General features: G+C 44.9%; 1 protein-coding gene across 1 annotated transcript; it reads right to left on the reverse strand.

The window, feature by feature from the left end:
- Window positions 1-4,629: 4,629 nt before the first annotated feature.
- LOC133477906 (zinc finger homeobox protein 3-like) lies at window positions 4,630-21,358 on the reverse strand. Its single transcript, XM_061773249.1, has 11 exons — window positions 20,948-21,358; window positions 16,795-18,499; window positions 16,183-16,721; window positions 15,884-16,097; window positions 15,166-15,267; window positions 14,944-15,071; window positions 14,762-14,872; window positions 13,155-13,284; window positions 8,417-13,065; window positions 7,674-8,333; window positions 4,630-7,550 (listed from the first exon to the last, which is right to left on the reverse strand). Exons 2-11 carry the CDS (start codon window positions 18,461-18,463, stop codon window positions 7,434-7,436), a joined length of 8,319 nt encoding a protein of 2,772 aa, XP_061629233.1. The 5' UTR covers window positions 18,464-18,499; window positions 20,948-21,358; the 3' UTR covers window positions 4,630-7,433.
- Between the last annotated feature and the right edge of the window lie 244 nt (window positions 21,359-21,602).

Below are 21,602 nucleotides of genomic sequence, written 5' to 3' on the forward strand. Positions count from 1 at the left end.
ATTTGGAAATGTGTGGATAAGCTGAGGAATGCCGGAACTCCCTCTTCCCCTCCTCCTTCTTTTCTTCATCCTTGGCTCCAGACTCCAGTGGGATCTTAATTAAGCCCGGCCTTCATTATGCAAATGGAGTACAATAAACGACAGCAGATCTGGAACTGGATTCCGGACTGAATTGAAACAGTGGGAGGGGGGGATGTGGAAGATTACCAAATTCGTCTGTGTGATTTGACTACAGTACATGATGGCAATTGTACTTTGTTGTAATATGTTAACCGAGTGAGAACCAACATTTTGCTAGAAAAAAACAAATGGCTGGAATAATATGCAAAATGTCCTTTCTCCCAATGAAAATTCATAAGGGAACGGCCGCCTTAATAACACAAGTTGGCCGTTGTTGTGGATAAGCAGCGAGATGGCATGGATAGGAGCAGAGGACGGAGACAGACGGAAACACGGTCGTTGGCAGCTAATGCCATCTCAGTTTAATCATCGCATGGGATCATGGGGTTCATGAAAATTCATTTGCATATCATTAAATGGAGAGAGGTTATTTGGCGCGGGCAGGCAAAATGGGATTGGATGTAGGAAAGGGGGAAAAAATGGCAAATGGAGGCGCTCATTATTAAACAGCAATGTTTTATAGTCTGCCAGCCAATTCATTTAATTTGGAGGTAATTAAAATGTGTCAGACTCAATCAATCATTCCAACAGGGATACTATCAATGTTTCTGTCTGGGAAAGAAAAAGTCTTGACATTTTCCAAGAACAGACTTAGTCCTTCAGTTGATTGTGAGTTTGACCCTATCGACGCCATCGGAAATGCCCAAACATCCGTACTACCATTAATAATAAACAATGTGCTGTTCCAAGGCACGGAGCTGTTGTGATGCCATCACTTGTTCGTCAAAATAAACCGATAGCTCTCGCTGTCTTTTTGACATGAGCAGTAAGCGAGCTGCGGCACCTACAGTATGTTTGTGCGCGCATACACATTTGCATAAGTGCTATAATTAGACCACCTTTTCACATGCAGAGCAGTTTGACAACACGGCAATCACCCCACCACGACACACACACACGCCACCGTGACCACGCCGTATCATGCCGAGTCTGTTGTCTGTGAGCAGGGAGTGTAAAGATTAACATAATCCAGCTAATAAGTGTGAGTAATATTCACACAGTGACGCGTGGCGCAGGACATTGTCCTGCTGATGCGTATTTGTATCTCATTATAGATGTAAAGTACTATGAAGGGGGTGGCATGTGCCGTTGGGGGATGGTTTGGCGTCACCGAAAAAAAAGAGTGGATGGAAAAACAACCCGAAAAAAATGACAAGCTGCTTCATCGACTTCATGAATTTATAACCACAGACTACTTATTATGGACTACACAGTGTTTCTTTAGACAAGGATGTCTGTGTACACTCAGTGGCTAACATTACGCATCAGTTGAACTATATTGTGTTGTTAGCAGCATTGGAGAATTGCACTGCATCATAAGGAGAGTGTTCCTCTTATTGTGATTGTGTTGTATTAAGTGCATGAGAGAGTGCATGAGAGGGGCAAAGTAAGAAGACTGTTTCAAGCTGCAAAACTGCTACAGCGTGTTCTCGGTTTATGACGGTCCCGCCATACAACATTTTGAGGCAATCAACTTTGAAGAATATGTCGTCATGTGGCACAAGCGGGCATGTTGAGTTACCGCCCTACTTACTGTTTTTCATTCGTTTTATATTTATGGCCTACAAACGTTTTTTATACCAATATTTACAACTTTACTACTGCGTTAGCATAGGTGACCATGGTTTTTGGACAATTGTGCAAAAAGCTGCAGTCGTCTAGCACTTAGAGCAGTTCGAATGACTAATATTGCAATAGTCCCGTGCAATGACCATTGTGCAAAGGGCGCCGAGACTTCAAGCGAGTAGTACAATAGTCTGGGACAATGTTGATTGTGCAAATGTTGCAGATACTCCTCAGTCAGTGTGCAAGTGGTGCAGATGCTACTCTGGCATGAGTGGCCAGTATTGGTCAACAACAGATATGCAAATAGTGCAACGTGGTGAGAGTACTACAGTGAGTGCACGAGTAATATATAATTGGCCTGACAGAAATGTGACAACAAACTCAAGACAAAAAGACAAAAAAAATTGCCAGCATGTTGCAATGGAATTGTAGGTTAGGTGTTTAAGAAGTTGATTGCAGGAGGGAAGAAGCTGTTGGAATGTTGATTGATTTTATATTTTATATTAGTGCCCTCAAAGTGTTTTCATACAAATATACCGTAATTTCTAATGTATAATAAGCTTTTTCCAAAAAGAAATTCATCAAAAGTCGCGTATTATACATAGGTATAAGGAAAATAATTGTTTTGTTTTTTTTGTTTTGTTACATTGTATAGATGTATACCGCTACATAGGGGTTGTGAAAAAGGTGTACTTTAATTCCAATATGATATGTAATCTAATGTTACAAATTTATATATACTACGATAAATTTTCACTGCTCATCCGAGTATATCCTTGCAGGTGCTGCCGTTTCGTATATCTGTTGTTACCGTGTCCGTTTAATTGCAACCGATTTAGCGTCTTACTTTACTAGACGGCAGATTTAAAATCTTGTACTGCCCCTTAACGCAGCACGTATCCCAAGTTTTAAAATGTTGAGTAAGAGACCACGCTGTTAGGAAGAAAACACGGAAGTCAACCAGAAGTCCGGAACAACAAAAACTAACACATTAATGGAACACATTAATCGGCCCTTAGTTCCGTAGGGCAATTATGTTAACCCACCACCAAAATACTTTCATTCCAGTATACAGTGCTTACTGTTTTTCATTGGACTGTTTTATGGCCTAGATGTGTTTTTCACACAAATATTTACTGTAATTATGACTACTACTGTGTTGGTACGTTATTCCAGCAAATTTGGATTTCGTCACTGGCGTAGGAATGGAACGCTTTCCCCAGCTACTCTGATTGCAGCCATGTTCTTGTATCTCCTTTCAGTGACCACAAATCAAAGCTGATTGTTATCTTTTTAAAAGTAGACAATTTAATCCAGCCCATGTTATATCTGGTGTACAGAATGTTTCGTTTTACACTGAGTGTAAAAAGTCTCGACCAAAGTCAGTCAAATCCAAAAAAACAGTGGCAACAATTGTTCCACTCATTAACAGGAATCACAAAGCAGAGAGCATTTGCAGCAAAATGTCGGATATATAAATAGTGTATTTGCGTGTGCAGGTCGGCTCTGCCACATGATTGATTAGGATGGTGTGGCTACCATTAAAAAGTCATTTAAAAGATGGATAGGGAGCAAATTTCCAAATAAAAACCACTTTATACCTGATGAAGTGCTGAACAAACTCTCCTTCTGAGACATTTACTGATGACTCTCGTTGCATGACTGAGTGCTATGCCCTAACAACTGTAGGAGATACTACAATCAACTTGAATAGTGGTTAAAAAAATGTAATGTTTTTTTTTGGATCGAGGCGTACTCAATCTGTATATGTGCGTACAATCCCCCAAAACTATCACAAACAGGTATCTTTAGATACTTTACACGTACACAAAGGCAGAGTGTGACTTCACCTTGCAGCCTTTTCCGAAAAAGCAAAGCAACAAAAGTGCGAATGTATTTCAGCTCTGTCTCTTTAATTCGGGCTTCCACCACAACAGCATGCTTTGGGCTTCATGCATAAACATGAGCTGGCCTTTCAGCTCCCTCCTCACATAACCAATCTAAATCTAAATGAGCCCCCACTACAGATTCACCAGCAGGCAATGACATTACACCCCCCTCACCACACACACAGACGCACAACACAGCCCAACCCCCTACCCTGCTTCCCCCAGTGACACATATACACCAGCAGGCAATAATTTCACGCCATCCCTCAAAGCCCCCCCGCCCAACTCACTCATACCCCCTTTTTTGCTGCAACCCCACCAGCTGCACAGTGCTCATTTGATTAAGAGGGGGGAGGACAGGGAGAAGGAAAATGGTGGGGGATCACTTTATCAGGATGACTTTCTAAGATGGCTATCATCAGCCGCAAAGCAATCTTAAGCCCTCTTCTGTTTGCTGTACCATTGTTCTCTCTGCGTAGCCATTTTGTGTGTTCAGTTGTTGTACTGTTTGCTTGATGCTCTGCAACGGATGAATAAATGGTTTCACGACAATCACCAGTTTTTGCTTGAGACTAGTTACAGCAATCAAATAATCTCCTAGTCTTGGAAATCTTGCATATGAAAATCTGCGCGCCCTAAATGTGCTGTAGTGAGCAATTTTCCATCCCCTCTCTCCCAGAGTCGTAAAACACATCATCAGCAGCAGCAGCAGGAGCGGCGGTGTAATTCATCCAAAGTCGTTAATATTCCTCATATCATTTAGTCACAAAGGAAACTCATCTGGCTGAATGTCACAGATGTAATTAATGAAGTGACCCCAGAGGTCAGGGCTCCATTCACCAAAGCGCTTCGCTTCCAACACTTGGACGTCTTACGCACACACCATTGCACACGGCACCACAGAAAATACCACCTAGAATATGAAGATTTATGAATAAAAATAACACACCATGCACAATATGGATCAACAGACCAAAGGGATGAGACCAGAGCATGCACCAAAGCAGACTTTATTTAGCTCAGTGGAATATGGGAGCGGTAAGGTAAAGAGAAAGACACCAGTAGGGAAAGAAGTGAGGGAAGGGAATATTATAGAGACACACTAAACCACTGGAGCAAGACATAAGGACAGGTGCACATCACAGGTATTTTTTTGGTTATCACTATGGCAACAACATATCCAGGGAAAGGAAAAACAAAAAGAGTCAGTTTTACCTACAATGAGGAGTCCCTTCACAGCAGAAGACCCCGATATGTACATCTTACAGTCACCAGAGATCCAGAGAGCTCAATGAAATAAAACTCGGAAAATAAGTGTACAAAAACTGTCTTTGTGGTTTTTTTTTTTTTTGGAATGCACATTTCTGTACAGAAGAAAGCTCATTGGTATTGTCGTAAACATTGGTTTGAGAACAAAACAAGACAGCGTTGGTCAGTCCACAGCCTTTGGAAAGGTGTTTTTTTTTCGCTGGGAAAATGGAGTAGAGACATCGAAGCGCAGAAAAACCGACACCTTACAAATTCTGGGGCTGAACTCCTTCAAATATGCTCGATGCCGTTCTCGTGTTTGACAAGTAAACAGCAAACAAATTAATCAGAAAACTGGAGGTTTCTACCTGGTATGAAAAAATAGTTTTGCTATTGTCCTCTATGAATAATTTACTGAAAAATCAACTTGATGGAATTTAGCCCCATGTACCAATTTGTTTCCATCAGAATAACAGGAGCAGTTCATCAACAGCATCGCAGGTACCATTATTACAGTTTGTAGTCATTAAAGCCTAGTGGTAAAGCGATCAGAGCATGCATCTTTCTACAGTAACATTAGAAACTACAGTACAATAGCAGCAAACTGGACATCCTTAAGGGCTGGAGTTTAATATTATGGTAAAAAAGAAAAATTCTCAGAAAAGTAAAACTCTAACCGCTATATTACAGACTGCCATGGCTCTAGTTTGGGGGTTTTGGTTACAGAGTACTCCAGTGTGCTTATGAGAGGCAGAAAACAGTAGCTTAGATATAGGGACTCCTTTCCTCTTTAAAAACAGCAAAACATCAAGTACACAGTAGCGCTTATTTTTGTAGGTCTTATGGTTAAAGTATTATCACGTCTTTGGATTTTTGTCTTAAAGCATTAATTATTGTTTAGCTATTATTGTTATATTATTAGTTAGATAAGGACTGGTTGCAAATAAAAAAAGGAAAAACATTTAAATGAAAGGGGGAGGGAGTAAAGGGAAAATAAATTAAGTGTACAAAAATAACATCGATAACATCCATCATTAAGTTTTTCCTCCGCTTAGCGCAGAAGCTCCTTGTCGGTGTGTAGAAACAGGAGCTGCGTCTCAAACATCCAATGAAGTCTTGAGTCAACCATACAAAAGCTAAATACTGTACATTTACCCCTCACGCTATTAAACACTTTAGTTTCAATAAGTTTTTCTGTAACAATCTATTTGAGGTGAAAAGCTCAGATCTTTGACATACACAGATGTTTTTATCGATGTAACACTTCGTCCCAACCTAAACTGTGCCCCTTCCGCTTTAGAGGCAGAAAATGTAGGGTTCACATTGGAGGTGGAGCCATATTGAGCTGCTGACCTGAGCGTAGAAAGCTTTATATTCGTCACACAACATCAGTAAGCCATTGGTATATTCAAAGAACAGAAAGGCAGTTAATCCTTACCTGAACATATCAAAGCTGTCACAATCTTTTCATAATCATGACACTATTATACCGAAGCAAGACAGTTGATCTCAAATTTATAAGATTTATATTAAGAAACTATTACTAGACACACACACACACACACACACACACACACACACAAAATGTAAATTTGAGTTTGGTTAAAGTTATCATATACAGTATTATGGTTGAGTGCTATAAAAATAGTTTGTCCCTTTCAGGGCAAACTTGCCTTTCTGTTCTGTGCTATTTGGACTATTATCCACAAAAGGAACATAGAAGGTGTCCATGTACAACAGAAGAGTCATCATTGGCTTGTGGTGGGTGGAGCTGCACACTGGCACTATATCAGTCCAATGGTTTGTTCTTTTCCTGTGCCTGGTGCAGGGCTCTTTCCCTTCACCGTACAGACGTCAGCTCTGCAGTTTGTTACCGAAAACACGATGGAATGACAGACATGTAAAATTTTGGTTACGAGCTTTGGAATCTGAGTCAGTCTTTACAAAAGCTCAATGGAAATACCACCATCTATTACAGGATATTACTTCGTTTCCTCCTCATCTTCCATCGTTAACTGTTTTTTTTTTCTTCAAGTTTATCTTTTGGAACACTATTTACACAAACATTTCTTTGACGGTTCCTCTTTCAGCCTTTTGAAGACCAGCACTAAATGCTACACTGCTAGTCCTACTGTCTGGTTGACGGGGCCCACATCGAGTCTGTCGTGGTGACTGAGAGGTAGACTGCAGGTCTAGCCAGGCAGTGAGGTCACATACTTGGAGAATGCTCTTTGGCCTATGTGGCATTGTTGTTATTGTTTTCCAATCAGAGTTTGGTTGTAGAAAGGTATCTGACACAACAAGAATAGGGGCAACAAGGAAAGACAGACCGCGTCCGGGAGAGCAATTAAAAAAAGAAGAAAAGTTGGCGCAAAAAGGGCTTGGTTTGAGCTTACTTTCAGCTGAAAAGGGTTCTCTTTGGGCCACGGTGGCTCTGCATCTTTGGGGTGCTCAGGAAACAGGTTTGGCAGCAATGTGAAGTTCTGTTTAAGAAGTTGACAGTAGACGTGGGTTTTAAGGGCATAGTAGAATAATGTAAAGGGACCCTCTTTAAGCCCGGTCTCTCTCCCCTGCGCCTGCTGTCAGCTCAGCTTGCTCTCTTTCTGCAGAGTCGGAGCTCAAGGTTCTTGCCCTCTTCTCCTTGGCTCTGGCATTCTGAAACCATACCTGAAAACATATTTTAAAGTGTACATCTTATCACACACAGTTTATCTTCCATCAATTTAATATTCTGATCAATTTTATCATGACTTGATTTTTTATTTTTTTTTCTCTCTCCAAAACAGTTACCTGTACAACACGGTGAGGAAGACCCAATTCCCGGCCAAGTGCCTCACACTCATGTCGATTTGGTGTCCGGTGGCTCTTGTAGAAGTCTCTAAGCTGGAGTACTTGGAAGTGGCTCATCTGTGTCCTTTGTCGTTGCTGCTGATGGTGGTGTTGCTGTAGAGTCTCACCCCAGTCCGAACTTGGACCCCCTGATCCCTCTGGACTCAGAGACCCCTGGTCAGCCATACTTGAACCCTCTTCACATTGAAACTCCTCATCATCTTCCTCAAAGTCATCATACTCCTCTGGGTTGTTCAGATCATTGGTTGAAGACAGAAAAGTAAGAGGTGGCTTCACTGTTTGCTCTTTGTTGCTGATGGCAATGCCAGTGTTTGGGACAAAGTTATAGGAGATAGATGGGCCTGGTTTGTCCATGACAGAAGACATAGCCAGCTCGTTGGGCCCGCTGGATCCATTACTCATTGATAAGTTGTAGCCTGCTCTTTCAGCCTCTACCCAGTGGCGTGATCTCATGTGGGCATCCAGAGCACTCTTCACCTTAAAGAGAGCCCTGCAAAATGGACAGCGGAGGTGGTTCAAGCCCATGCTGAAACTTGATCCTGGCCCCATTGACCTGAACTGCCCTTTTCTTTCTCTTGCCCGTGTGTTTTGAAACCAGACCTGTGTAATAAAAAGAACAGCATGTTTAAGATTCAAAATAACAAAACAATGTATTTTCATTGTAATATCTTTTCTTCAGGTACCTGAACCACTCTTCTTGTGAGGCCCACATCCTGTGCAATGCCCTCCAGGACCCCTCTGGTGGGGTTGGAGTCCAGGCTGTAACGCTGATACAACACTTCAAGCTGTTCTGGGGTGATGGTGGTTCTCTGACGCTTGTCCCTTCTATGCTCTTCCTCAGCCTCTCTGCTATACCTTTGAACATCAAAACTGCCCTCTGACATTAGCTTTGAGTTCTGGTTCAAGGAACTCTGAGACAGGTCAGCGAGTGAGTTCTTAACTTGTGTGTTATTTATGTGTGAAATCATGGGACTTGTGGCATTAGGGTGCAACTGTGTCATAGCACCTGAGAGCATTTGGCTGGCCATCAGGGAATGGTTGGAGTGGAGCATCATGTATGGCAAGGTTCTTTCTGTGAAGCCAGAATGAAGGAGTTGGACCTGCGACTGAGCCGCAAGGAGGTGCCTTGTCTGATGTTCTTGCCATATCTGGAATGATGGCAAGGACATTGGGCATATATTGCACTGAAACAGGTTTGGGACTGGGAGTTGGTTTAGTGACTGAGTCTCAGTGGATAGACGGGAGGAGGTGTCAGGCTGCCGAGTGTGGTTATTTTCAGACTCTGGAGACGAAGGTAGGCTTGGTGATGTAACTGCAGGTTTTTCGACAACTTTATCTGGGGATGAACTCTCGATATGCTCCTGGCTCGCACGAGACATTGATGCGCTGTTCTGTACTGTGCTTTGCGGGAGGGCAGAAGGGTGAGGCTGGGGTCTTTCTGCTGAACTTTCTCGCGGAGGTTCGATCAGATTCTCAGCTTCTGAGGAGGACACACTTTTCATTGCTTGAACTATTTCTTTGCTGTCAGCGTTCATATCTGTACTTTCTTTTTTAGCATTTTTTCTAGTCTGAGGAGTGGCTGTTTTGTTTTCTTTTTTCTTGGCAGTAGATCTTAATTCTTCAGTGCCCAGCGGATGCTCGCTTTCTGTGTAAATAGTAGAAAAATCAGGGGCAGGGGAGTCTGGATGGGTATAGTACTCATATGTCAGATCCATGGAATTTTCATTGTGAGAGTCACTTTGCCCTTCATCCCCATTGCTGTTACCCTCAGTATCATCATTCTTGTATCCGTCTCTCTTTCTAAGAATGTCAAGCTGGCTCGTCCCCTCTATTCCGTCATCGGCCCCTCTGTCCTGGCTCTTGCGGGCTCTTTGCCTAGCATTTTGGAACCATACCACTATGACTCTGTTCGGGAGAGACAACAGGGCTGAAAGCCTGTCATATTCCTCCTCTCTAGGATAGGGAGTTGTTTCAAACACCCCCTGCAACATATCCAGCTGTTTCTCCGTAAAACGGGTTCGAGAAGAGCGCCTCCCCCTGTGGGTATTGCTTCTTTGGATGTCAGTTGACTGGGTTTGATGGGACATGTCTGTCGGTGGTGGTGAGGGTGAAGATGGAGACAGTGTCTGTGTGACTTCCTCTCTGGACTCCTCAAGGGCTGTGGTTGGGGGGTTATTGAAATTATATGGTGAGTCCTTGTCACGTTGGCGCTCTTTAAAAAGGGTGTTCCGAAACCAGTGCTTGATGACTTTGTGTTGTAGACCAGACTGACCAGATATCTTGTTTAGCTCCTCATCACTAGGGAGGCTGTTGATATTAAAGTGTTTTCTCAGAATAGTCAACTGATCCTCAGATATTCGAGTGCGGGTTCTCTTGCCCTGCTGTTGCTCCAGTAATGTTGGGCTGATTTGGGGTTGCTGCCCTCCTGTTGAAACGGAGCTGCTCTGAACTGGTTGACTCAGCAGCAAAGTATTAACTTGAGCAGGCTGGCTGAGCAATGCCGGGCTTAGCTGAGATGGTTGTGAAATCACTGCTGGACTAATAGATGCCTGCTGCCCAAGCAGTTGAGACTGGTAGAGTTTTGCCAACTCGGAGTTCACACTCGAGTCTAACCAAGTTTGGGGCTGGAGACCCACAGACTGCATCACTACTGGAGGAATGAGTGGTAGCTCCATCGGAAAAGGAATCGGGGGTATGGGAAGCTTGGGTAAAGTCAATGGGGGAATCGAAAGCTGGGACAGAGGAAGCATAGGTATTTTTGGTAAGGGAACAGACATGGAAATCGCTGGTGATGTGTTTTGAGAAGCAACAGTAGATGAAGTGCTTGTAAGGGGTGCCTCTCTTTGGGGATATATTTGAGGTTGAGAAGAATGCGGAGGAGAGGGTTCAGAGGCAGTTGTTGGATCTTCAGCTGTAGCAGATGTTTTCTTTCCAGAATCCGAAAATGAGGACAGAGGTAATGTTTTGACTTGAGGCTTATCTGCTTCAGATAAGAGTTCTGATTCTGAGGATGGAACTGGAATTGTAAATGGCGTACTGTGAGATGAATCCTCTCCAGATATTTTCTCTTTCAGGGGGTACAATTGATCATATTGTAGTCGGTATTCTCTGGAAAACCTCTCTAGCGCAGCAGTGGGAAGCACTTGTCTGTGAATGTATTCCTGGTGACTTTTTAAAATCATGGCATCTGAAAAAAACTTCCCGCAATCTCTACACTTTTCTCCTTTTCCGCAGCATTCTTTCTCTTTGTTTGCCTGTTCATCAACATCATCACATTTGCCCTGATTATGTTCCCCTCGGAAACTCTGCATGTCTTCAACTTCATTTTTGATATCCTTATTACAGCTTTGCACAGTTCCATCATCTGCTCCAATTGACTTTTTTTGTTCCCCTGAATAGAATTCCATTTTGTGAATATCAGAACAATCATTTCTCATATTTATCATTTGGGTTGCAATCTGCTGCTGGTGCCTATGTCTACTTTGTATATACTGTAATGCCAACTCATAGCCATAACTCTGCAACAAAGTCCTAAGAGCTTCCCCGTTCACAGCAGCATATGGCACTCTTGGTGGAGGGCACTGTAAATTCGGGACATGAACTGTGGATGAATCATTTTCCTGTGTTTGACTCTCCTTTTTAACAACAGGAGCAGACATTTCTTTTTCGTCAATAAGACTTCTGATGTATTCTTTTTCTTTTGGGCTGCTGGAGGTTCCACTGCCATATTCAATTTGGACGTCAAAAGACATATCTTTTGTTTGGATATCATCTGAGGATGAAAATTGATTCTGAATATGTTTTTCATCTGTTTGAGGTTTGTTCTCTTTTTTGGCCTCTCCATTCATCTGTTCACTCGGGGTAGACTTGGCTGCCTCAGATTGGGTATGTTCCAAGCTCTTTATTGCCAACTCTGTGTTAAGTTTCATGTCTCCCGGAAAGTAAAAGGGCAGAAGAAGTTGTTGCTGCAGAGACAGCAAGTTGTCTGGTGCCAAAGAGAAGTGCTGAAAGAGACTCTCTGGTCCGATAGGGAGATGCTGCATCACTTGGGCCTGGAGCAATGCTGTGTGTTGTAACTGGGCTTGGGCCTGTGCCTGAGCCAACTGCTGCTGTTGCATTAGTAGTAGCTGGTTTCTTGATGCTATCAGTTCTGCCACTCTCTTTTTAGCCTGTTGACCTTCGGTTGAGACCGTGGATTGGAACTCAGCTACTGATCCTGATGAAGTAGTAGTTACATCTGGCTTCTTGGTGAAAGGCAAACTAAATGTCTCCTTACCAGTAATAGCAGACTGAGTAGCACTAGTAGTGGTGGTGGTGGATACTGGAGTAGCTACACTAGACACTGGTGTTTGTGTACCTGGGTTCTGTGCAGCACGAGCTCTTGTTTGGTGAAGAACTGAGCGTAGATGTATGTCCAATGTGGAGCTCTGGCTATAGCTCACGCCACATAGTCTGCATCGGTAAGGTCTAGGATCTTGGCCACGGGGACCCTCTGGGGTAGAGACATTTGTGTTCGATTCCTGCAGGGCTCGCCTGGCTCGGTGGAGATGGGACACTGAATTGTAGTGAACCAGAAGAATTGTCTTCTGGGTGAAAGATTCAGAACATACGGTGCACTTGTACGGCCTTGCTGGATCCAAATATCGGTCCATTGTTGGGTTACAGCTCTTTTTGGTAAGAGAAATTGAACTAGGTTCTGATGGTATTTCATCATTTAGTACTTTTTCTGGCTCAGTTAATTCGTCATCACCCTGACCAGTTTCACCAGTTAGGTATTTGTCTTTAGTTTTCCATTCCTCTTTGTGTTCCTTTCCTTCTTCATCTTCTTCTTGCAGTTCTTCTTCCTCCATCTCTTCATCGTCACCGGCTTCTTGGCCAGCTTGGGGCGATAAACTTACGTCTTGTTGGAATGAGCTCTTACTGTGTTCTACGTATTGTGTCATATGAGGCAGTGACGCTGTATTCTGAGTATTGTCCGGCTGCGAGTGTGTATTCTGCATGTGCCTCTGCAGGGCCTCCTGACTGCGGCACTGTCTGGAGCAGAGGGGGCATTCTGTCGCTGCCCTCATGGCATGGTACTGCCAGTGAAGCTGGAGCTTCTCCTGAGTGGGGAACGCCAGGCTGCACCTGCTGCAACGAAACCGGTAACCATGGCGATCAGCAAGCAGAGGGAGGTCGGCGGTAGGGGAGGAGGGAGGTGTGTGAGTCAGAGATTGAGGAGCCAGTCTTCCATTGGAAGGGTGAGTGGCGTTGTCTTCAAGAGGTGGGGTGAGTAGAGCTGTAACATCTTTGGGTGCGGCTACATTTCCCTCTGTGTTCTCTCCTGAAATGCCTGAAAAATACACATCACTCATTAGGAATTTGGGTGTTTTTTTTAAACAAAACAATACAAACAAACTGTGCTCCATTTCTTAAACCTACTTTTCTTTTTTGGTGACTCAGCTGAGGTAACGGAATCCATTGTGTGAGAACTACGTGTCTGGCTATTTTTCATGTCAGATGGCAGTTCATTTTCCAGCTGAGGCTGAACTTGTTCATTGGATGGTGTGACCTGAAAAACAGAAAATGCGTCTTGTATGTTTTGCTTTTTGAAGATGTTCATTTGGAAATAGCAAGGCTTTAGCAATTCTAAGTAAAAGAAAGCGGCCAACAGCGTTTTTCTTTAGCCAACGTTATGAATAAAACATGTTTAATTGTACAGCTTAATAGCAGACAAATTGCAAGACGTATAAACATGACGCGGCTACACTCCCTGTCCTAATATCATGAAACATTCAAGAGTGAATCTTTAAGTGTATTGTTTTATCTTTCCCCTGTCTGCACGGCACTATATGCAGCAAGGCACATCAACTTGGTAATAAGTGTACATGGTTGAGATATGTGACTCTACCCTTCAGCGCCAATGACGCCCTCCTACATGCCCCAGGGGTTTAATAAAACTTTACTGAGCTGAATAATGAATTTTATTTAAAATCATTTTTCATACAGAAAATCTCCATCTCCACAGCTTCAAGAGCCAATGCGCCAGACACTCAAAGTAGCCCGCTTCGGAAAGGGTGGAAGGCTAAAGATGAGATTTACATGACAAGAGTTTTCTCTGTGTAACCGCGTAAGAAAGACGAGCCCACCGCATACACACACTGCAGCGAAAACTGAAGGTCAGGCTTAATCTAGAGAGCGTAATTGGAAAGCAAGGTACATAATGGCCATCATCACCTCAGTCTGAATTAATGAACCTCAATTACTATCAGAGTGAGTGAGGGAGGTGTACGACAGGATGGAGGATGGTAGTAGGTGTGGATGTGTTCGGAAGGGGGGTGGTAAGCGCTAAAGGGTGAAGAATATGAAAAAGAGAGACCAGGGAGAGAGAGGGAAGATGTAAGGGGCAATGAACAAAAAAACGGCCTCGGCGAGAGCCAGTTAGGGAGGGGTACAACATGTCAGAAAATGCGAGACAGAAAGGGAGGAGCAGGGACAGAGACTGTAGAATACGAATGATAAGAATATCCGGGGGAGGCTGGGAGGGGTACAGCAGAGGGGAGAAAGGGTAAAAAGCAGTACGTGAAGTGGAGGCAAAAAGAGCAGGAGACAAAGGCCACTTAGCATATGAGGCCAGGAAGCTGGAGGATGGTGATGTGGATAGATGACCGGTCTTTGTTAGCAGGAGAGTCACAGTAAAAATCAGGCACCCCACACAATTTGTTTTTGTTTTTTTAGCTTGACTACACTTTTGGTAATAAAGGGCTACTTAAAGATGCATTATAGAAACACTGTTTTCCTGCAGTCAAAGACTCTACTTCAAAGAAAACGCACACAAACACACACACTTCGTCCGCATCAACAATGATCATGGAGAGCTCCTTAAACATGCATTAAAAAGCCACTGCCTTGCTCTCTGGTGCCTTCTTAATGGAATTGTCTCCCTACATTTCACTCTTCCCCATCCCCCATCTCTTTGCCTGCTCATCTTCTTGTCCTAAACCCGACAAAACGCAAATACAACAAATGCACACTTTGCATCGACTTACTGTGCTGATGAGCTTATCTACACAGTCCTGTGCCACACTGTGCACATGCGTGAGATGTGGTCGAAGGTGTGCGTATGGGATTTGAGCTTGGCACAAAGGGCACTGGACAGTCTAAGAAGGATAGAATGTGAGGAAAAAGGTTAACATTTAGTTACTGGTCTGTGTGGGTGTCAACTGCTTACCTGCTGGTTCTCGCTTTGCTGGTGTGCTCGGGGTCGTTTGGTTGTGATGGAATTTTCCATTTCCCCACATCCAGACCCTTGACGCTTGAATGACTCCCTCTTGTCTCCCTCCTCTGCCACATTTTCTTCTTCAGAAACATCAGAACATGTCAATATTCTTCTGTACAGCATCATGCCATAATTCAGCAAAGCAATCAAATATTTTTTCTTAAGCAGCCGTACCAGTCTCTTTATCACTCTGCTTAACCCCCAAGTTGTCTTTGGTTTGGTCCAAAGGACTGGTGATGACCTCGCTGGAATTTTCCATATCCTCATTAAGTTCTCCTGAGAGATGACAATATTATGTGATGCATACTTAGGGATTTGCGCTCAGGCTAATCATGTATTATTTTCTAGCTGCCCCCCTTATTCAAATCTCTGACGTGTGACGACCAAGCTTCCTTCTCGCCTGCCTCGATATCCTATTGATCATATATTGATTTCAATTAGTCTCCTCAAAGGTGAAGTAGAGCTAGGTTGGACTTGGAACACATCAGTTCGCCTTGATAAAGCTCAATTCAGACAAATCACAAAATAGAATGTGTTACAGAAGTGTTAGATTTAATATTCTGACTCAAGGAGACTGTTACACTGCATAAATAACCATAAACCAGCGCGGTATCTCGCAGATTTCTGACATATTACTGGACTCAAACTCCCCCATATTTGTCCAGGGGATTTGTATTTGTTCATTGATTAGCAGGTGCTAGTTAGCTGTCCACAGCGGTGATCGGGGATATAACAAGGATGTGTATCGACTGATCAATTTACTCGATCAATAGCTCAGCAACAGCCATTACTCATTTTCTCACTTTTCATCTTAATCCCCAGGCCTCGTTTCTCGTGTCACGGAGCAGATGCAGCTGGACTTCAAATACACTTCCACGGTTCATATTCTCACCTGTGACCCCATCAGGGCTTTTTGTGATAGTGAAAATTGCTGCCAGCTCCTCTCCGCCCATTGGCTGCAGCTGTAGCAGCCCCTCCCTCTGCTGATGGGTCTGAGTTTGACTGTGTTTTAAAACTTGAAGCTTGGAGGAACAAGAGTGGTTGCATAGGAGACAATGGAATAGACACAAACCGCCATCGACCTCGCCATCATACTGCTGCAGGAACTGTAAGGAGAAGAAAACCATGTAGCCATTGTGTTAGTTTCAAATGCTGTAGCCTTAAGAGAGTTTTTCCAGAGTCAGTGCTTACTCTGTAAACCCGAACACTGGACTCATGGTGGGAACTCCGGGAATGTCCTTGTAGCTTCTCCAAACTGCTCGTTGCATACTCGCACAGGTTGCACCTAAGCTGAATAGGGTTGCCCTTAGCTATCAAGGCGGCACCTTCCTGACCCCGGTCGCCCCCTTCTTGAACATGTGATGTAAGCTGGTAGCGGGTTCTGTGCCTGTCAGTCTGGCAGTGCAAGGAGAAGTTAGCCCTCAGTGGGGTGGTGTAGCCACACAGCCTGCAGTGGCAGCCACCGGCGACCAGAGAGCACCATTCAGACTGGGGCAGGGAGCGAGGGGCGTTCAGGTGCTGCTCCACGGATTCTAAGCTATCAGACGAAAAGCAGGAGCAGATGAGGCACTGGAACACACCCTGGGAGAGCGGTCCGGTGGGAGACAAAGACAGCGCTGGCGGGGGAGAGGGTGAAGGCGACGGGGAAGGAGTCAGCGTTGAACCGAGGGTCACAGGCAGTTCTGTGACTTGTTGCGTGGTCAGTCTCATGTTCAAGGACAGCTCTCCACCTGAAACATAGAAAAGGCTGAGCGTTTTACTCGCTTACAAAAATAACAATGAAGGGTTTCATGCACATCGTACCTGCGTTCTGTAAGTGTTTCAGATGGGGAGTAAGGCTCCTGCAGTGGGACAGGTAGTAACCCCTCTGCAGCCTCAGCATGTTATGTGTGTGTTTCTCACTGGTGGTGTGTATGCGCAGGTTGCGGGCGATGCTCGTTTCATAGTCGCAGACGTCACACCGCCACCGCTTGCCATGCGACGGAGAGTGCGCAGGTAGTGTGAGCTTGGCTGGCTGGGCGGTAGATGTGGGAATGGAAAGAGAGTGCTTGTATGCCTGCTCGTCCACTGTGGCCCCGTTAGAGGAGCTACTATTGTCGTTACTAACTTGCGAAGTGTGCATCTGGCCATTGGTGTGTCCCCCATTTTGCACGTTGTTAAGGTGTTTATCTGACTGCATGTGTATGCTGAGGTTGCCTTTCGAAGAAGTAGCGTAGTCACACACCTCACAGCGGTAGGGCTTGTAGCCACAGGCATAGGTTTCGCCCCGGGCCAAACGGGGATGGGGTTTCCCTGAACTGCAGTACCCACACACACCCCGTGTCGAACTGCCACAAACGCACTTCCCGCTGGAGGCGCCGCACACACACTGGCCGCCCGGCTCGGGATGTTTCTCTTTCATGTGGAGTTGCAGTGTATGCTGAGACTTGTAGTGCCAGTTACACTTGGGGCATTTCAGTGTCTTGCAGGAATTGCGCGAGTGCATTGCAGTCATGTGATTCGTCAGTGAATTTGGGGAGAGCTCTTGGTTGAGGTTTTTGGGGACAGCATCTTTCTGTTCTGCTTCGTTGTCTCTCTCGTCATCCATGTCTGTCTCAAGTTGGCTGTCATTTGGTTCTAGAGCTTTGGCAACATCTCCGTTGGAAATGGAAGAGTGAGGAACCCCTGCCGGCCCGTCGTCCTCAGCAGGCGCTCTGGCTCCCTCCACACCTGCCAATGGGAAAGCCAGACTTGACTGCTGGGATTTAAAGCTCTGAGGAAAGCTAGAAATCCAGCCCTGATCTCCCGTTGGGTCTTTTGCCTCTGTGTCACTCAGCAGAGCAGAAGAGTAAGATGGACAGGTGAAGTGCTTTGGAGAGGTGGAAAGAAAAGAGGAGGCTTTTGGAGAGGTGGGGGGAGTCTGGGAGGACTTTGGAGAGGCGGCTGTTTTGCTGTCGAGCATGCCACTGGCCTTTGCCGTGCTGGAAGAACCGCTTTGCTGGCTCTGTTGAGGTAATAAAGAACATTTGGATTTGTTTTGGCTTTGGTTTGAAATGGCCTCCTCCTCTTCTTTCTCCTCCCCTTCTCTGCTGCTGCTGACGGATTTTGGTAAACCCCCTGTTTCCGACTTCACTCCCATGCCTGCCTGCCCCTGCCCATTTTGCCCTGATGGATATTCCTCCCAGAAGATCTCTTTCATCCACCGCTTTTGGCATGCCCCATCCTCTTGACATGTGTGACGGCGTCCGTCCTTCTGCCCCCCTACCTGGGTCTCTCCTCCAGCCCGGGACCCCTCGGCGCCCCCCTCACCCTGCTTCTCACGCGGGGCCGGGAGCTCTTTGGAAGGAGCCCCAGCTGAGGTACGAGAGGCCGACCCCTCCTTGGGAATGAACGCCAGGGGCAGGAGAGGGCAAGATAAAGCCTGGGGGCTGAGGTCCGCATCTCTGTCCTCTCCTCCCCCTCCATCCTCTCCTCCTCCCTCACCGATGTCCATAGCGGAGGCTACAGCTGCCGAGCATCACCACCCCACCTGCACAGGAGAGAGGAAAGAAGACGGAGACACAAGAGGAGGAAAGGGGATTAAAATTAAACAAATTAGTCATGTAAATCATATTGCATAACAGTGGAGGCCATTGATTAAAGGCCTCGGATAGCATTTGTTCAATAGCGCTTTCAGAGTGTGCAACACACAGGCCGGTTACTCAGGGGTTAGCGTTAACCCTTAATGGGAAAATCAATAGCATAAGCGCCAAACTAGTTGAAGGAATGTGGGTAAGGGCTACGCAGGAGGTCCGTAATATTCCTCGGGGGATCGGATTAAATAACGAACTGAACGCTTTGGAGTTAAAGGGCTTCGGCTAAATTGCCACACTGAGATAAAAAGCGGATGGATAAAAGCGCTGTTTTAAAACCATTGTATCATCATCCTGCACACATTTGAAGGTGGGGAGAGCGAGCTCTAATTAGCCAAACAAACACAAGCCTGAGTATTGGAGACTATACCCGGCACATTTGTGCTTGGATTTAGTCCAGAATATTACAAATATGCTTGTACTACAGAGCATTATGTTCTGTGCCAATATTGACTTGTATTTATGGCATGACTTTGTGTCCACACCACTAATCTACAGCAAATACATCCATTGAAATATCTTAACGGTCTGTGTTTTATTGCAACATTTGACAACAATTCTTTCAAGATGATTAGATTGTGTTCAAGGCTGAACATTGACTTCTTCTTCTTCTTCAAAAAAAAAAAAGATAGTATGCAACTAAACACTGCAATAAATACCATACAAAGAAGAGAGTCTTTCCTGCAAATTCCAGGAGATCGATGCATCTGTCTCTCGCTGTCCCACAATTTAATTGCTGACCTTTTTTAGAAATCAAGGAGCAACCTTAATTCACCTTCCACCTACTGGCCCCAACCGACCAATCCCCCTCCTCTCACAATACCCAGAGTGGGTGTCCCTCACCCCCCGCCTCTCTCCAGCTCTCTGCAGCTTCAAGATATATAGCCCACATCCGCGCTCTGATAGTGCTTTAATGCACTGCGTTTGTGTCACAGGCCACAGACCCCTGCCCGCTGCAGTGGTCTTCAAGTTTTCTGTGGGATACCGCCACGGGGTCTTTTAAGGCCGGTCGGCAACCCGCAACAGCTGAGAATAGTCTCTAATCTGATAAAGATTTTCATTTACACTGTGGTCGATAGCCTCAGACCATCAGAGATGCAACTATTTATACGAGCATTCCTGGCCGCCTATTGATCACAAATACGGGAAACCAGCATTTAACGTGTGTGTGTACATCCTGTTTCAGAGATGTCAATAAACCTTACAATTATAAGGATATAAAATGCACCATTACTGTACATGCTGTTTGTGAATTTTAATACACAATTGTGTCTCCAAACATTAGCAAACTTTTGTGTGTACAATCTAAGGGCCTGAAATTCACAATTGCATGCAGTTTCAGTGATGTTAGGATATGCTTTTTTTTTTTTTGGTCTATTTATATAGCAGACAGACATGAAAGTGCAGTTCGTGTGTGTCATCTCGTGTGTGTGTTCGTGTCACGATGCTGTCGTGTGTATAAACTAATCCAATTCTGATTTAAGGACCTGCAATTCACCATTAGATTCAGTTTATATGTTTTGGATTTTTAAAACACAATTGTGTGTAACTAATAATTAAGCTAATCGTGTCAAAAGTCCAACTTGTGTGAGAGTGTATGTGACAACCCTAGGGTGTGTGTAATATGTATGCACATCTTTTTTGTGTGTACACAAACTAATCAGAGTCTATTCTAAGGAGCTCAAATACAGCATTACACTCAGGTTTATGTGATGACAGACTATTATGTTATGGAGTTTTGAAATGTGATTGTATGAATACGTGTTTGTGTGTACAAACTAGTCCGATTCTAATTTAACGAACATGAAATTCACCATGACGCTGACTTTATGTGATGACAGACTACCTTTTATTTTTTTTTTTAAACACAATTGTTTGTTTATAGTGCGTGTGTGTGTAACAGACATAAAAATGCAATGTGTGTGTGTAAATGAGAGAGGCATGTGTGTGAGCGTGTCAGAGTCAGGAGAGTAGTTTGCCTCTAAATGTATTTGTCCGTAACTTCCAGAGTGGACATTTCAACTGAATTTGGACAAATGATTGTATGTGGCCGAGGTGGACTGAATAGAGCTTTGCAGGTAAAAACACGCACAAACAAAACGAGAGTTTTGCGTGGGGCAGGCATTGCCTGCACAGCTGCAGGCAGGCAGGCAAGGCGGTGGTGGTGGTGGTGGTGGGGTTACTTGAAGAGTTCTCTCCCCGCGTGTGAGTGTTGTCAGGCGGGCACACCAAACGACAAGCGTCGTGTGGCTTTTTGTTTACACTAACACCCGTTGCATCAGTTTAAACCAAGTCAAGCTTCATTTCGTGCCCTCCTGCAGCCGCTAAACAAATGGCACACTTACATTTCTGCAGCGGCTCCGGCTCCAGTCTACGCAGGCTCGAGGGTGGCGTCGTAGTAGTAGTCCGAAAAAGCAAGCACGCATTCCCCGTTTTTGTTGTTTTGGCTCGATCCTGGCGAAGGAAGCGGAGGAGTGAAGGAAGGAAGGAAGGAAGGATGAGGGGGAGAGAAACAGGCGAGCGCAGCCGTCTTCCAAGTTGTTTAGCAAACAGTGTTGATTAAAGCTACATGCAGGCAAGGCAGGCTGGAGTAAACACACAAGACGGGTGCAGGCTGGGTGGGCGGTGGGGTCGGGTCGGAAATAAGGGGGGGGCGGAGGGCACAGAGAAGGACGGAGGGGTTCTGTGCGAGCTGCAGAGGTAGAATGCGTTCTGATGACGGTGTGTGTGTGGGGGGGAAACACTTGGCTCTTTATTCCTGCTAATTAGTTTCCTTCAAAAAATGGCTGAGATGCTGCCCGCTGCGCATGCGCGTCATTGCGCAGACGCCGCTAATTAGACCGTTTGGATCAATAGGATTCCGCGAGAGAGGGGAGGGAAAGAAAGAGGAGCGGGAGGGAGGGGACTGGAAGACAAGGACGAGGGGAAAATGTTCACAAAAAGTCGCGACATTTGCTTTTACCTGGAATTGGATTTATGATTCATATTACAATCAGTGCA

This window comes from Phyllopteryx taeniolatus, chromosome 5 (genome assembly GCF_024500385.1).
Source record: "Phyllopteryx taeniolatus isolate TA_2022b chromosome 5, UOR_Ptae_1.2, whole genome shotgun sequence".
In the NCBI taxonomy this organism is placed as follows: Eukaryota; Metazoa; Chordata; class Actinopteri; order Syngnathiformes; family Syngnathidae; genus Phyllopteryx; species Phyllopteryx taeniolatus.

Bases quoted from the DNA above. Each gene is read 5' to 3' on its own strand.
- LOC133477906 (XM_061773249.1), bottom strand. From the start codon at position 18,463: ATGGACATCGGTGAGGGAGGAGGAGAGGATGGAGGGGGAGGAGAGGAC. The intron at 15,268-15,883 runs GTGAGAATATGA...GTCATCTCTCAG, and splicing joins AAGCCCTGATGGGGTCACAG to GAGAACTTAATGAGGATATG. The intron at 15,072-15,165 runs GTACGGCTGCTT...ATGTTTCTGAAG, and splicing joins GCAGAGTGATAAAGAGACTG to AAGAAAATGTGGCAGAGGAG.